We start from the raw sequence: 17,521 nt of genomic DNA, 5'->3' as shown, positions 1-17,521 counted from the left end.
CTGAGATCAAATCGTCCAGAGTAGATGGTAAATCACAGTCCACAAGTTTGCCTTTTATCTTGCAACAAAGACCCTACCAGAGGTTGCTATTAGAGCCTCATTATTCCAGGCCAACTCAGAGTCCGAAATTGTATTGCGTACAGGTCAACAGGTAATGTCAATTGTTTAAGTTAACAAACCTCTCCAAACAGGAGTGATATAATGTATGCCACCTTCCTTAATTAACCCGTTCGTAACAGGTAACGGTTAGTGACATTGGTGTTTTTACGGCGGCCACTAACGGGCTTTATTCTGATGCAGTAGCCTTTTTATGGAGCTGCATCAAAATAAATAAACAGAGCAGGGAGCTGTTAAATCACCCTGCTCTCAGCTACTGGAGGTAGCTGAGGGCTGGGAGCAGCCCTGCTTGAACGGGTGAGATCGATATCAGGGTTGCAGGGTGTCGGTGTCTTCTGTGGCCTAATAAAGGCCCCCAGGTCTGCCTGTAGTGGATGCCTGCTAGGTCATTGCCTAGCATATGCCTGTCCGTTTTAAACGGACAGGCAGTAATACACTGCAATACAGAAGTATTGCAGTGTATTATAAAAGCGATCGTACGATCGCATAGTAAAGTCCGCTAGTGGGGCAAGTAAAATAGTAAAAAAAAAGTTTAATGAAGTTATTAATAACTGCAAAAAAATTAAAATCACACTTTTTCCCCTTACAAACTGCTTTATTATTTAAAAAAAAAAAATTACACATATTTGGTATCGCTGCGTCCGTAACAACCCCATCCATAAAGTTATTACATTATTTAACCCGCTCGGCGAACGCCTTAAAAAATAAAGTAAAAAACAAAGGAAAAATTGCTGTTTTCTGTGAATCCTGCCTTAAAAAAAATGTGATAAAAAGCGATCAAAAAGCCGCATGTACTCCAAAATGGGAACAATTAAAACTACAAGTCATCGCGCAAAAAAAAAAAGCCCTCATATAGCTGCATCACAAAAAATTTAAAAAGGTATGCCTCTTCAAATATTGACACACAAAAACAAATAATTTTGAAAAAAAAAAGTGTTTTTACTGGGTAAAAGTAGTAAAACATAAGAAAACTATATAAATTTGGTATCGTTGCAATCATAACAACACGCTGAATAAAGTTATTGTGTTATTTATACCACACGGTAAACTGCGTAAATTTAGGACGCAAAAAAGTGTGGTGAAATTGCTTTTTTTTTCTATTCCCCGCCAAAAAAGAGTTAATAAAAGTTAATCAATAAATTATATGTACCTGAAAATGGTGCTATTAAAAAATACCACTTGTCCCACAAAAAACAAGTCCTTATACAGCTATGTCAACGCAAAAATATAAGAAAGTTATAGCTCTTTGAATGAGACGATGGCAAACGTCAAAAATGGCTTGGTGGTTATCGGGGGAACAGGAAAAAAAAAAAAAAACACACACACAAATACTGGTATATATATATTAAGATATGGCTACATGTAATTTGACAGCAAAAACAATAACTTTAGCATTACCCAGCGCTCTCCTATGTAGCTCTAGCGCCGCTAACAAACTTCTGAGTATGAGGCGGGACTTCTTTCCCTCTTCTCTCCTGCCTCTCCACCCACCTCTCTGCTCTATCCTCTTTGATTGACAGAAGCCAGCGTTCTGAGTGGCCTGTAGGGCGGGCCAAGAGGAATATTCATGATGCGGGGCAGTAAAGGGGAGGAGTAGGCTTGGATTTGACTCCTTGGATAGAGCGAGCGGACACTAATAAGAAGGGGGCTGGCTTGCTTCCTCTGTGTCTTCACAGTGCCAGCCCCCTAAAGGTCAAATGTTTTGATGATGCTCCGACAACAGCAAGATGGGAGACTGCTCTTGGTCACGTGAGTCTGTGTCGGAGCGTCATCAATGAAGAAAAAATGATGGGACTTCCAGAGACACGTGAAAGTTCTCCCTAAAGGGGAATCGGCGTCCTTGTGGTACAACATGTATATTAGAAAGTAGCCTTATTATATGCATTTAGATCCTTAGCATATACTTTTTGCGACTGGATAACCCCTTTAAGGCCTAAAATAGGCTGGTCACTAAGGGATTAACCATTTGCAGAAGTTTAGAAATCCATGGCATGTCTTAGGATATCCGGTGTCTCCAGGCAGCTTTTACAGGTGCAGAGCCAATCCTGATGCTTTAATCGGAGCAGATACTGGACCTGAAGGAACAGGTTGAGCAATCGTTTGTGGGGTAAAACCTGACAGAATAATGATTAATTGTAGAGAAATCTCATGCAGGGCTTGGACGATCTGTAATTGTTGGTTTATGCGTGACCACTTACGCCAGTTGGTACATGTCAAACTGTCATGGTCAGGCCTCGGGACAGGAGCAACACGTCACTACTTATTTAGTTAGGCTGAATCAGAGGGAGGCGAGGTCCAAGAGGTTTTGCGGTCTTCACTTTAAAACCCAGGTCGCATCCCTGGATTAGTCGCTAATAGCATTTGAAGATGGCTTGTAGATAAGACAGGCTCAGGCAAGGTGTGGCAGTTCTGAGAAGGTTAAGAGGTCATCAGCCACAGCCTGAGCGCTAGCCAGCTGACATAGGGCTTATTTACATGGTGCGTAACAGTGGAAATTGCAGTAATAAAAGCTGTGTGAATACAAATTTAGGATGCAGAAAGGTTCGCATACTCACCACTGTGCAGAGCCTGGTGGCGTTGATACAAGGAGAGGTAAAATGGCCACACAGGCATGCTCAGCGGCCAGTGACACTTTATATAGCCCAAAAGAAAACAGAAAATGTTTCGTAGCACTCTGGAATCTTTGCACCGATCAATTCATATTAAATCACGTTTATATTCTACCCCACTGCCAAGATGATCTGCACCTACGACTTCTGGCATTTTTAATTCAGAAACATTTCGGTTTATTAGGCTTCAGTCACACATTGCAGATTTGAATGAGTATTTGCAAGCCAAAAGCAGGCGTGGAACCTAAACACAGAGGAACTAGAAGTAAAGATTTATACTTCTCTTCTTTGCATCCACACCTGATTTTGTATTCAAAATAATGCTGCAATATACTGACCAAAACTAGTGTGCGAATAAGGCCTAACGCAATTCGAGTTAGGACTATAAGGATCACACGTGGCAGCATTGGTGCAAAAATTTCTGCTACTGCCCTATTCATCTGAATAAGGGCTTACAGAAATGCATCCACATGTTGCAGAAACAGCCCCATTTAGATGTATAAAATAGATTTATTCATTGCAGAAATTTCAACAACAATCTGGCGCGTGTGAAATATTCACTGATGCCAGATCACCATGATGTCATTATTTTGGTGAAATGGTGGATGGTTATAGTAGACCTGAACGTTTAAATATTACACTTGTAAAGTTGACCTTCAATGGTGATGTCTTCTGTCAACATAGCCAATGCTTCAGCCTGATATTCTCCAGGGAAAATCGCCACAGTATCCCCACAATAACTGTTCTCCAAAGCAGTAGTCAAATTACTATGTTGCTGAATTATCGTATATTCTTTCACCTATAAAACATTAATGACCAATATAAAGTTTATGCAATCAATCAATATATAGACTCCAAACACATTTGTAATAAGGGCTGGGCACTGTTTATAACAAAAACATCCCCCCATGTCACATCGGCAGCTCCATAGACTAATCCATACATAAGAAACAACAATCAGAGAAGTTGAGGCCAGTATATATATAAAATTTTTGACTTTTATTAAACGTATATCACAAACAATGTAAAAATGCAACAAGATAAGATTCTAGTAAGAATGGCGGAACTAGTGATAACTATTATTGCTGATACAGTTACATGGGATAGCCAGTTAGTATATAATTACTACATATCACGATAGTGTATACCACCCCTCACAAGGGGGAAATTTATTTAAGCCTAGTACATATAGTATAGATATATTAAGTGTACGTAAATACAGAAGGCTAAAATAAAGTGACAGTGCTTTTATAAGGTAGTCTGTATGGCAGCAGCCTTACCCATGATCAGCAAAAGGAATGATAATGTCCGCTCCTCCACATGAACTCCGACGCGCGTTTCGCCACAAATGCTTCCTCAGGGGGATGCTTCCTGAGGAAGCACTTGTGGCGAAACGCGCGTCGGGGTTCATGTGGAGGAGCGGACATTATCATTCCTTTTGCTGATCATGGGTAAGGCTGCTGCCATACAGACTACCTTATAAAAGCACCGTCACTTTATTTTAGCCTTCTGTGTTTACGTACACATAATATATCTATACTATATGTACTAGGCTTAAATAAATTTCCCCCTTGTGAGGGGTGGTATACACTATCGTGATATGTAGTAATTATATACTAACTGGCTATCCCATGTAACTGTATCAGCAATAATAGTTATCACTAGTTCCGCCATTCTTACTAGAGTCTTATCTTGTTGCATTTTTACATTGTTTGTGATATATGTTTAATAAAAGTCAAAAATTTTATATATATATATATATATATATATATATATATATATACTGGCCTCAACTGCTCTGATTGTTGTTTCTTATGTATGGATCAATAAAATTTAGGTATCAAAACACTTCAGTTATATAACACTTGCTATGTTATTGTGATTTAAATGTTTTGATTAATTATTAGCATACTACTTCAGGCAATGCACAATTGATTTTATTTCTTAAACTGTTAAAAAACTGTTGACATGTCATAGTGACATGTCAGAAGTTTTGATCAGAGGGGGTCCAAGGACTGAGAAATAGGGCCCCACTAATCGCTAAAAGGAAGCACTTGCGAGAGCTCTATGCAGCTTCAATTCTGATTGGCTTTCATCTACTTTCCTCAGAGCAGTGTATGAGCTCAATAGAAAGTCTATGGGTCTGTACATTACTGAAGCCGATCAGAAATGAAGCGGCACATCGCTCACCTGAGCGCTTTTGACGCTTTGTTTTAGCGATTGGTGGGGGTCTCAATGCTCGGACCCCCACCGAGCAAAACTTCTGACATGTCACTATAACATGTCAAAAGTTTTTTAAAAGTTTACTTACCCTTTAATAATATGTAATCCAAAACTTTGCATCAATTGCATTTTTCATCACTGTACTACACTGCCAATGGTCAAAATTTTGGAGAACATGGGGCACACATTAGCAGATATTGTGTTTTAGGAATCGCTTATACTCTATTGCATTACTCACTACAGAATTCCAAGCTGCCTCTGGATAGTGACATCAGCAGAAGAACTGTGCGTCGGTAGCTTTATGAAATAGTTTTTCATTGCCAGACAGCTGTACATAAGTCTAAGATCACCGTGCACAATGAAAAGTGTTGGGTGGAGTGGTGTAAAGCACGCCGCCACTGGACTCTGAAATAGTGGAAAGGTGTTCTCTGGAGTAATGAATCTGCCAATCTGATGGACAAATCTAGGTTTAGCAAATGCCAGGAGAATGCTACCTACTAGAATGCAGAATGCATTGTGCCTAATGTAAACTTTGGTGGAGAAGGGGTATTGATCTGGGGCTGTTTTTCAGGGTTTGGTCTAGGCACCTTATTTCTAGTAAAAGATAATGTTAATGCTACAGCATACAAAGACATTTTAGACAATTGTATGCTTCCCAGTTTGTGGCAACATTTTGGGGAAGGCTCTTTCCTGTTCCAACATGACTGTGACTCACAGCAAGGGTCATAAAGATGCGGTGTGAGGACTTTGGTGTGGAGGTACTCAACCTGCACCGAGCCCTGACCTCAACTCAATTGAACACCCCTGGGATGAATTATGAAGGGGGACAGACGAGACACAATAACAGCAGACATCTGCAAGGTCCAAACTAAAGCATAGGGCAGTTGGCAGACAGTCACTCACGGTTAAGCAGAGCCAGAGGTCAAGGCACGTTTAGACGATCATCACGATAAACAGGCAAAAGGTCAGGGAAGGCAGCAAACGGGCCAGTCAAGATCAGGCAAGGTTGATAACAGATAAACCAAATATAACATGTAGGAGAGTACTACTAGCAAGCTAGAGTATGGAGAACAATTGCCCAGACACTAAGCTATGGGTAGGGTACCTCATGTACTCCGGAGTAATGGGTGAGTTAACACACACAGCCTCTTTTAAGAAGGAAAGAGTTAGCGAGCGCTCTAACCTGATCAGTAGAGCCAGGAGGAGAGCACCGGCAGCATGGGAGATGGAAGACAGGGCAGACCGGTGGGAAGAGAGGATTTGAAGCCAAGACACAGCAGACTAGCGGGACGATAGGGAGCGGTAAGTATGGTGAAGCGGCAAGTATGGTGAAGCGGCAGGGGATATTTGTTTTTTATTGTGATCTCATTGATCCCTAGAAAGTCAATACAGGGGCATGTACTGTCATTTTCTCCCTAACAAAAAAGCCAGCTCCAGCAGGGGATGAGAATTTGCGAATAAACCACCTGTCCTGGTTTTCTTTGATATAGTGCGACATAGCTGAAGTCTCTGGAATGGACTGTGGATATACCAGAGGTGGAGTGGAATGGGGTATATATTAAATAGTGCAGTTGTAAGGTTTGTGAGGAGGAAGAGTCTCCACTTGCTGTTTACAGAATATGTCAGAAAACCGCTATAAGTTTTTAACAAAGCATCCAGAATTCGTTCCACTGGCCGAGGCATAGGGGGACGAATAACAGGCATTCATTGTTGGTGGCGAGCTTTACACCATAGGATTATCTGAAAAGAAGTCCAATCTATAATTGGTGAGTGTTTCTGTAACCAGGGAAGAACCAGATAAAGAGAACTGAGGGAATTTCTCTAAACAGAAGAAAATTTGTTCATGATGGAGTGCTCCCACTTGAAAGAGATGGGTTTAGTAACCTGGCGGATGATTTCGGCAATAATTCTCAACCCTCTGACACAATGGAAAGAGACTTGGTCCAGGTGAAGCACAGGAATCCGATAACGAGTGACTCGAGTCTGACAGAGAATATTTCCTGTGGAATTAGAATCCAGAAATGCTTGGATAGTAAAGCGAGTTCCAAGGATGGTCAGAAAAACTTGTACAGTCATTTTTTGAAAGGTAGCCTCTCCTACTTACCCTAGGCATTGGAGTCTCCGGCTTCACCGGACAATAACTTAGAAAATGACTTTTGCCCCCACAGTGCAGACACAGATTATTGATATAGAAAAGGGAGAGAACCTCCAGCTCACCGGTGTGCGTCTCCTAGCAGCGTCAGTCGGATCCCCGCGACGGCCCGCGGTGTAAGACAGCAATTGTAGAGAAGAATTGATCCAGCGCTGGTAATGAATTAAAAGGGAAAACGAAGTCCCATGTTTATTGGAAAAAGAGTAAAACAGAAGGGAGACGCAGTCCCAAGGTGTAAGTAGTCAGGGCTTGAACCTGAGCCTACGCGTTTCGAATGCAGTCTGCGTTCTTAGTCATGGCAAATGAGTTAATGACCGTGTGTCTGAGATATCCTTGTATGCTAATCAATCAGCTGGTGAGGCCAATATGCAAATGTTGGTAATTGGTAGATACCGTGAATTGAGGAGTGGCTAATGAATATAGTATGAATAGATGTAAATCAAAACTTTGCCATCATATATATATTATATATACATTGTTGGTGCAGTTTGATATGGAAAATAAAGAGTATAAGTATAACAACAGCGTTGATGATAGTGGGTAATGAGCCCGTTTGTCATAAATGACTGCATACGGAAAAAACGGAGACACACGGCCTTGTTGGTACTTATGCATACATGAAAAGCAAACATAACATGTTGACAAATCGAAACATTAAAAGTGTGAGAAGATATAAACGGATTAAAAAAGGAAATGAAGAAAAGATCGATAGTACTGTATTTATAATGTAGTATAATAGACTACTCATGGTCTGTGGTAATTCAAAAAACCTATCTTAATAGTTGTTCAAGAAATCTATCATTATGAGACCGATGCACATTATATTGGGTAAGTTAGTTATGATAAATAGTAAGAGTATCAAGAATTGCGTGTGGCTCAAAAATATAAGCCCAAATGTACATCAGAAAGCCTGTTGGTATCACAGAGGAGCACCTCTGTAGTTGAACAAACCGCAAGTGATAAAGAGCTATTGAGAAAATGCACATTAACGCAACTCAATGGGTGTGAATATGGTCTAATAATGTATGCAAATAAATGAACTAGCAAATACAGTTCTCCCTGATGCGGCCTGCCAGACCTTCCCAGGAAGTAGCCACAAGAGCCTCATTGTTCCATTATAAATCGGTAGCTAGGGTATGGAACTGGATGGCATTTTGTCTAATAGATCAAGTGTCTTCACAGAGTCTGAGTAAGGAGGATGCCGCAGATGATGCCCGACCAGGTTCTTCAAACACTTTTCTCCAGACGTGGATAGGAGCGCTTTAATAGCGGACATGATTGAGTCGTTTCGTACCCATAAAGACGATGTACATGCCAGCGTTTCCCCAGACAGTAGAGACAAGTTGAAGGCCACTTTGGCCCAATCAGAAGCGAACTGACGCACCATCACTTTAAAATAAATTGTTTGGATTTAAAAACCTTGCCATCATAGCGAGAGGGGGACGGTAGTTATATACCAGGGCTGTAGGCAGCTGCTTGAGAAGGTGGCATTTGCGCCACAGGTGAGGCCAGAAGGTAAAGCTGGAGATGCCAAGGTATTTAAAAGAGAATATACCTTCTGTAACAACTGAAATAATTGATCCTGGTGGACACGTTTTCTAGAAAGTTCTTGGGCCTGGTCATAAACTTCAGGCAGGAGAACGTCAGTGGAGTCCATGGTCTCAGCAAACGGTCACGGGGCCCATAGATATTAGTGACTAATTCAGGGACAACAGAGGGTGGTGGGGACCCACTCTGCTGCCAACAGATTTGGCGTAGGGCTAAACTGGGGAGCGGAGTCTAAGAGATAACTGGGTGTTCACCCTTTAACGTCCGTACGGAGATATGGACTTGGCTGTCAGAATCACCAGATCGCTACACCCAGTGTTGTCTCTGTTTGCAACGGCCGACATGGATGGGCGAGACGAAACAACAGACATCAATCTAACATTCATGACATATCCTGTGGATATGTCATAAATGTCCTTCATGGGAAAACCCCTTTAAACTGTGTATATAATTTCCCTTTACTCTTGCATGAACTCATAATGAAATAAGATCAAAGTAGAATTGTTGATTAAAGACTTGGCAATAACATTCAAATAAAATCTGTACCATCTACAGCCCCTAGTATATTGTATTTACAGGGCCCCTAGGATATTGTTCACAGCGTGCTGTTGCCATTTTTTTGTGTGCTGTATAAATTTGCAGTTACAGGCGTTCTTGCACCTGTATACACATTTTGCTGGAATGTGCTGTTCAAACTTTTGTGGTATTTATGTGATTCATATATGTGGGGTTAGTGACTGCCTCAATTTTTTGATCTTGCACTCCTCCCATTCTGCTCTGGGTGATTTTAATTAGTTTAAAGGGGTTTTCCACGTTCTGACACCTGATGACCTATCCACCGGATTGGTCATCAGTATATGATCGGTGTCGTGTCCGACACCCGGACCCCGCACCGATCCACCACTCTGGCTGCCTCCGGGCACCGGACAATATTGCTGGAAGCAGATGGCTCTGGTCAAAGAATAGCGGCCGAGCTGCAGTATTGCAGTTCGACTCTTATTCAAGTGAATAGGAGCCGAGCTGCAGTTTTGCCGAATGGCCACTATGCAGTGGTCGGAGCCATCTGCTTCCGGCTGCAACTACTGCATATCGTTCCAAACATCCGATGCACAGAGGCAGCTGGAGTGGCTAATCGGTGCGGGGTCCGGGTGTCGGACACGCACCAATCATATACTGATGACCTATACGGTGGATAGGTCATCAGTTTTCAGAAAGTGTAAAACCCCTTTAATGCTGGTTCCTACCATCCCCAGATATATGTAGGCTTAGTCCCAGTTCTCGGTGTATGTGCAAAGTAGGTACCCACCTCATAGAGGTCGCCTTGTCGTGGCTGGTGGGCTCACACACTTTGATCAAAATGTGCGCTAAGAACCTTAGGTGGCATTAGTGTTCGCAGTGTGCTGTTTTGTGTACTGTATTTACAGGGCATATACTGAAGAGACAAAAGTATAATTTTCTCTTATAGTACCAGTGTGGTATAATTTTCCTTCTAATCTAGGCAATAAACAAGTAATAATGTTACTTGCTATAAAGAAAAGCTTGCAAATTAGGACTATAACTGTGGCCTCCTGATTGAAATATATATATTTTTATATATTCGTTCTGATAAAGTAGAAAAACTTTTTTTACACGTCCGATTACAAGAACGATGTATTGAAACAGAATAAAATACAAAGCATGCAAAGCAAATTGTGAGACTAAAATGTAGGACCACAATTTATTAAGAGGAGCGGAAAGATACATGCATAAAGTCCAAGCAATTTTTATATTTTTCAGTTTCGTTTTACACTCCCCGCCTTTAAGGAGCCATAACTTTTTTATTTTTTTTGACAATGGAGTGGTGTGAAGGTTTTTCTTTTTTTGCAGGAGGAGTTGTAGTTTCTATTGGCACTATTTAAAGTACCATATAATGTACTGGGAAACGAAAAAAATTATATGTGGGAAGGAATTGGGAAAAACTGCGATTCCACCATTTTCTTTTGGATTTTGTTTTTACGTCTTTCACCACCCAGACGTCTTTATTCTGTAGTCAATACGATTACAACGATACCAATTTTATATAGGTTTTTTAATGTTTTACTCCTTTAACAAAGAAAAGACTATTTGTTAGGGGGGGGGGGGGTCATAAAATTGTTCCGCCGATTGAGCGGTGTGAGGGCTTATTTTTGGTGGTTTTTATTGGTACATATGACTTTATCACTTTTTATTACATTTTTCTCACCTCCTATGCTACAAAAAAAGTAGATTATATTTATTTCTTTTTACGGCGTTCACCATGCGCGCTAAATAATGCTATATTGTAATAGCTCGACTTTTATGGACGCAGCGATGCCAATATTGTCGGTTTTTTTTTTCATTTTTACATTACTTCCGAGGATAAATTGGATGTTTTTTTTTTTAACTAACTTAATATTTAAAAAAAAAAAAAAAACACTACTAAAAACTTTATTTAACTTTTTTTTTTTAACACATTTTATTAGTCTCCCTAGGGGAATTGAACCAGTAATTGTTAGATAGCTTTTACAACACACTGCAATACATTAGTATATTGGAATGTTTACAGGCTTCTGTTAAGCTCTGCCACAGACATGGCTTAACAGACGCAGAGTGAAGGCAGACCTGGGGGCCTTCATTAGGCCCCTGGGCTGCCATGACAACAATCAGCACCACACGATCGCGTTACCGGGTGGGGCGATGACCTGTCAGAGGGGGCCGCCCCCCCTCTTTGTAACGCCTCAGATGCTGCAGGTGCAATTGACCGCAGAATTTGAGGGGTTAAACGGCCAGGAACAGAACGATCTGTTCTTGGCGCTTTAGTGCCGGGTGTCAGATGTAATACACAGCTGAAACCTGCAGGGTATGGAGCCCACTCCATACTTCTCCCCCTGCACCATGACGTGCACGTAGGTCACGGTGCGTAAAGGGGTTAATAAATCGGTTGCATCTTACTCCAGCGGAGCAGAACACTAAGACTGGCATATGTCAAACTAAATCTGACCCAAAGTCATTATTGTCATCAAACTGTTTCATGTTCCTTAAACCATTCCTGAAATTTTTTTCAGTGAAGCAGGGTGCTTAGGTCGATGGTACACGTCAAAGTGACATCTACAAAAAAGCCAGGACTGATGGTTTTTCAGCATAACACCGCCTCCTCCGGCTTGTCTTCTTGGCATAGTGCATTCTGGTGCCATCTTTTCCCAAGGTAATCAATGAAGGTGGTTCATCACAGCAGGCCACCTTATTCCATGGTCCAGTTTTAATGCTCACGTGCCCATTGCAGGCGCTTTCGGCAGTGGACTGCAGCCCCAAACGCAGCAAGCTGCCTTGGACTGTGTATTCTGATACCTCTTATCATAGCCAGCATTAACTCTTTCAGCAATTTGTAATGTAGCTCTTCTGTGGAATCGGACCAGAGGACTAGCCTTTGCTCCCTATGTGCATCAATAAGTCTTGAGCGCACATGACCCTGTCGCCAGTTTACCTGTTGTCCATCCTTGGACCACTTTTGCTAGGTACTAACCCCCACACTCCACAAGACCTTCCATTTTGTATATGCTCTTACCCTTTTATCTAGCTATCACAATTTGGCCCTTGTCTAAAGGTACATTTACACCGGCCCATTTTGGCCGGTACAACGAGCACCGATCAACGAGACAGTTCGTTGATTGGTACTCGTTTGCTTCTTTCACGAGCTATGTATGGGGACGGGCGCTCGTTACTCTGATCGCGCGTCCTCATATAATCCTTTCAGGTCGGCAGCACGTCTCCTTGTTTACACAAATTATACCATCAGCCAATGAAGGAACGCTCTGTGAATGCTCGTTTTCCGATAATTGGCCAGTGTAAAAGGGCATTAAGTTGCTCACATCATTGCGCTTGTCCATTTTTCCTGCTCCCAACACATCAACTTCAAGAACTGACTGCTCACTTGCTGCCTTATATATCCCACCCCATGACAGGCTCCATTGTAACAAGATAATCAATGTTATTTACTCCACCTGTCAGTAATTTTAATGTTGTGGCTGAACGGTCTATGCAGAGCTTATTTTTTGGAATAAGAAGTGACAATTCGAGCATCTAGACCCCTAGGTGTGACCCCCCCCCCCCCCCCCAATGATCACTAGTAAAGAGTTCTAATATTCCCTTTTCTTCTCAACCACTTGACCATGGTGAGGAAGAGTTTGAATGGAGTGGCGGTCAAACTTTATGGAAGTTACGGAAACAGCCAAGCATGATGTTTTCTACATGCCACCTTATACTTGTTTCTTACCATGTCTGCAGTCATTATTTTTGCCACCACATGCGTCACAACTTCTCCTGAATTTCTTGGGCCTTTTTTAGATCTTAGTACTCTTGGAAATAATGGTCCATGAGCTCTGTAATTATCAAGCATTAAAAAAGAACTACAACAGTCATGTTTATAAATAAATACAGGCATTAAAATTCCATAATTTCCAAAGAACAATCTGAAAGATAAATAGCATTATAATTAACAATAGGTGCTACAGTTCTGAATGCTTTCTACAGATTCTAAAAAGCGGCTGGATGCGCCTCTTAATTAGGCGCATTTTACTGCAGGGCTCTTTATATTAAGACTGGCATATGATATAGGAATCTTTAAAGACATATGCAGTATAGAGATTACTGTGAAGTCCAAATTTCCTCCTGTGCACTATTAAAACCGTTGGAATATCATTTGTTTTATTACAGGGGTTCTGTACTTACTGTTAGAATAATTAATGACATATAATTAAGAAACATCTCCAACAGAAATCGGTGCAAATCCGCCCCATCACAAGATTTGGGTTTTACCAGACACAGAAAATCAAAATAATTGAAACATAAATTGGATTAAGCTGTACTACCAGACACACAGCACATGGACAAACTGCTGAATTTCTTTAAACATACCAGGTTGCGCTTATTTTTGTGATTGTGTGGGTCCAAGCAGTCAGGTCTACATTGATCAAGCATTGATGGAATTTACTTGCAGTATCCCATAATTTGTTTTACATATGGAACGCTGTTACATTTTTGAGGATTTTTGGAGAGAACAAATAACTTATCATAAAATATCAATCATAATTCGCTATTTCAGTTCAATGACGGGTAAAGGTAAATAGTATCAAGAAATTAGAGGGGGAATAAAACAAAAGAAAAGAGATAAACACAAGAGAAGATAAACTGTACAACTAGGAATTGAATACACATAAAGTTATGTGGCCACAATAAAAGAGGAATAAACCATTACAACTGATTAGGCTGAAAATGAAAGATTACAGCAAGTTCGTACAAGTGTGGGAAATAACTTTTAATCGTGAAGTGAATGGCAATCTGAATCTGGGAACATCATTTTTGGATTCTGTCAGAGCAAGGTAACTAAAGTCCATAGTGTTGAAGAGAGTCCTTTTTATAGTCCAGGGTGATCATGGGCTAATTACAGATTTTACTCATGTGTGTATGCACTGGCCCTTTAAGGCCGGGCGCTAGCACCCTACGGGAACCAGGGCAGCGATGCGAAAGTGAGTGTCGGCGTCACTCAGGAGGCAGATGGTGCCCAGCACTCACTTGTCCATGGCCGCGTATGTCAGGGAGCAGGTAAGCACGACGGTCCGCAGCTGTGGACATCACAGTATTCCCCCTCTTATGCCCCCTCTTCTTGGGACCAGAGCGAGAGAGGAACTTCTTAAAGGGAATGTGTCGCTACAAATATTTTTTTTTTTAGTTAAACAATTATTATTTAAGTGATTACACATTGTTTTAATTTTTTCACAAGTCAGGAAATATTATAAATTAGATTCTAATTTATAACATTTCCATGTGTTGGTCACTAGAGGGAGCAATTCCCAAAATTGCAGCATGGTCAATGTGGTGAAGCAAACTCATTGCTTTATGCTGCAAATTTGGGGTAGACACACTCGCTCTAGTGTCCTCACACAATCCTCCCTCCCTTCTTCTGGCTAGTGCCAGGAGAAGGAAGGGTTTGAATCTTCAAACCTCCTACACTGTGTGCCGCCATTTTCTGAGCGAATGCACAGTGTAGGAGGATTAGATACAGGGCTCAGCAGACAGTAAAACACGAACATAATACACACATCACATACACAGACATAACTTACCTGCTCCTGCCGCCACTGCCGCCTCCGCTCCTATTCCTTGCGCCTTCACTTCCTTGAACATATGGCTGGAAGCCGAGACCGGAAGTCGTCATCTTACTGTCTGGCCGCGGCTTCCGGTCCACATGAAAATGGCGCCGGATTTCGCTCTGCTAACGAGCTTCGTTTTGGTCTGTGTGGGAGCGGTGCATGCACCGTTTCCACACAGACGGCGTACGCAGCAGTGAAAGGAACGGCTCCCGTTCGCATTCTCTATGGGGATGTATGTGCCGTATCCCATCTCTTTATGTGTCGTTAATCGACACATACAGAGATGAAAAAAAAATGGCAGCCCCCATAGAGAAGTAAAAATAAGAAAAAAGTAAAAAGTAGAACACACGAACACAAATAAATAAAAAAATTTGTTTTATCATACTAAAAGCAATATGATAAAAAAAATAAAAATAATTAATGACACCTTCCCTTTAATGAGCATAGGAGCATTGAGGTTCTCTTCTGGCTCCCAGGACCTCTCCTCTGGACCAAATCCCTTTCAATCCACCAAGTAAAAAGTTCTTCCTCCTGGTTTTTTTGAAGTGCAGGATCTCCTTAACCTCGAACATGTCAGATTAACCGATGTGGGCCACTGGGGACCACGAGTCTTACTATAGCGGTTCAGGACCACAGGCTTCAGGAGGGACACATGAAAGAAGTTGGGGATTCTGAGGGTAGGGGGCAGCCGAAGCTTATAGGAGACAGGGTTTATTTGTTGTAGTATCTCAAAGAGTCGGAGGAACCTAGGAGCAAACTTGTAGGAAGGCACCTTTAGATGGATATTCCTAGAGGACAGCCAGACTTTGGTACCCGGCATATACTGAGGCGGCTCTGTTCTCCTAGTATCCGCCTTTCGCTTCATGCGATCGACTGCCTGCAGAATGGAGGACCAGGTTTGCTGCCAGACCTGCAGAAAGTCTCCAAATGTAGAGTCAGCTGCGGGTACCTGGGATGTAGCTGGAACAGGAAGAGGGATTCATGGATGTTGGCCGTACACAATGTAGAAAGTTGTAGAAGCAGTGGACTCACTTGTGTGGTTGTTGTATGAGAACTCGGCCCAAGGAAGAAGCTGTACCCAGTCATCATGCCGCATGGAGATGAAGTGGCAAAGATAATTCTCCATGATTTGGTTAATCCTCTCAACTTGGCCATTGAACTGGGGATAGTAGGCTGATGAAAAGTCCAACTTCACGTCTAGGAGTTTACAGGGGGCTCTCCAGAATTTCGAGGTGACCTGAACCCGCCAATCAGACACTATATGAAGGGGCAGGTCATGTAATCGGAAGATGTGCTAAATGAAGAGCTTTGCCAGTTGAGGAGCAGAAGGTAGGCCGGTCAACGGGATAAAATGTGCCATCTTCGAGAACCGGTCCACCTCCACCCAGACCGTGGTGGTGGACCGGTCTGGGTGGTGGAAGGAAGGTCTGTGACAAAGTCCATTGCTATATGCTGCCAGGGAGCATTGGGCACAGGCAAAGGCTGGAGCAGGCTTGGAGTGAGCAACTTTGTTGGAAGCACACACCGTGCAGGAAGCGATAAAATGCCACAACGTCTTTGGGCAGCGTGGGCCACCAGAAATGACGAGCAATCAGATGACGCGTCTTACGAACCCCCATGTGTCCGGCCAGTTTGGAGCGGTGTCCTCAGCAAAGGATTCTCCTCCTGTCTGCCAACCCACTGGAGATATGTAAGGTTCTTGTGGTCAGTGTATATCAGGATGGGGTGGGCTGCGCCCTCTATCAGATGTCTCCACTCCTCCAGAGCCAATTTAATGGCCAGTAACTCCCGATCCCCAATAGAGTGATCCCCAATAGAGTAATTGCGCTCTGTGGAGGAAAAAAGTCTCGAGTAATAGCCACATATCACGGTCTTTTCTTTGAGGCCTCTCTGGAACAGAAGTGCACTTGCACACCAACAGAGGAAGCGTCGACCTCCAACGAGAACTGTCGAGAGATGTCAAGATGACGGAGGATTGAGGATGAGGTAAAGGCATTCTTGAAGCTATTAAATGCAGATTCTGCCTCTGGAGTCCACACCTTGGCGTTCACACCCTTCTTGGTAAGGGTAGAGATGGGAGCCGTCAATGATGAGAAGTTTAGGATAAACTGCCAGTAGAAGATGGCGAATCCCAAAAAACGATGTATGGAGGACGTGGCCATTTCAGGACGCACTTTACTTTCTCAGGATCCATCTTGAAATCTTGATCCGAGATGATGTAGCCCAGGAAGAGCAGAGTTTTTTTCAAAGACGCACTTCTGCAGCTTGGCATACAGACGATTCTCCCTTAAACGCAGAAGAACTTGACGAACATGCCTCCGATGAGTCGTCGGATCTGGAGAGAAAATCAGAATATCATCGAGATAGACCACAACACAGACATAGAGAAGATCTCGGAAGATATCATTGACTAATTCCTGGAAGACCGAGGGAGCGTTACACAGACCGAAGGGCATCACCAGGTATTTGTAGTGCCCGTCTCGAGTGTTAAACGCAGTCTTTCACTCATCAACGTGGCGGATTCGGATCAAATTGTTAGTCCCACGTAAGTCTAATTTATAAAAAAATCCTGGCTCCTCGTATGCAGTCAAACAGTTCGGAAATTAGTGGCAACGGATATTTGTTCTTGACCGTGATTTGATTGAGACCACAATAGTCAATGCAAGGCCAAAGAGATCTGTCTTTTTTACGGGGGGGGGGGGGGGGGGGGGTTTGTATGAAACCCC

General features: G+C 42.4%; 1 protein-coding gene across 1 annotated transcript in view; it reads right to left on the bottom strand.

The window, feature by feature from the left end:
• SHCBP1L (SHC binding and spindle associated 1 like) overlaps window positions 1-17,521 on the bottom strand; it is a 79,872-nt gene that overhangs the window by 17,388 nt on the left and 44,963 nt on the right. The window contains exons 6-7 of the mRNA XM_075833125.1: window positions 12,920-13,025; window positions 3,381-3,525 (exon numbers count right to left, since the gene is read on the bottom strand). Coding sequence (XP_075689240.1) covers window positions 3,381-3,525; window positions 12,920-13,025 — 251 coding nt within the window. The remainder of the gene's footprint in view (window positions 1-3,380; window positions 3,526-12,919; window positions 13,026-17,521) is intronic.

Source organism: Rhinoderma darwinii, chromosome 7 (genome assembly GCF_050947455.1).
Source record: "Rhinoderma darwinii isolate aRhiDar2 chromosome 7, aRhiDar2.hap1, whole genome shotgun sequence".
Taxonomy (NCBI): Eukaryota; Metazoa; Chordata; class Amphibia; order Anura; family Rhinodermatidae; genus Rhinoderma; species Rhinoderma darwinii.
The sequence above is the reverse complement of the archived record's forward strand: the minus strand, read 5'-3'. Positions and strand labels throughout refer to the sequence as shown.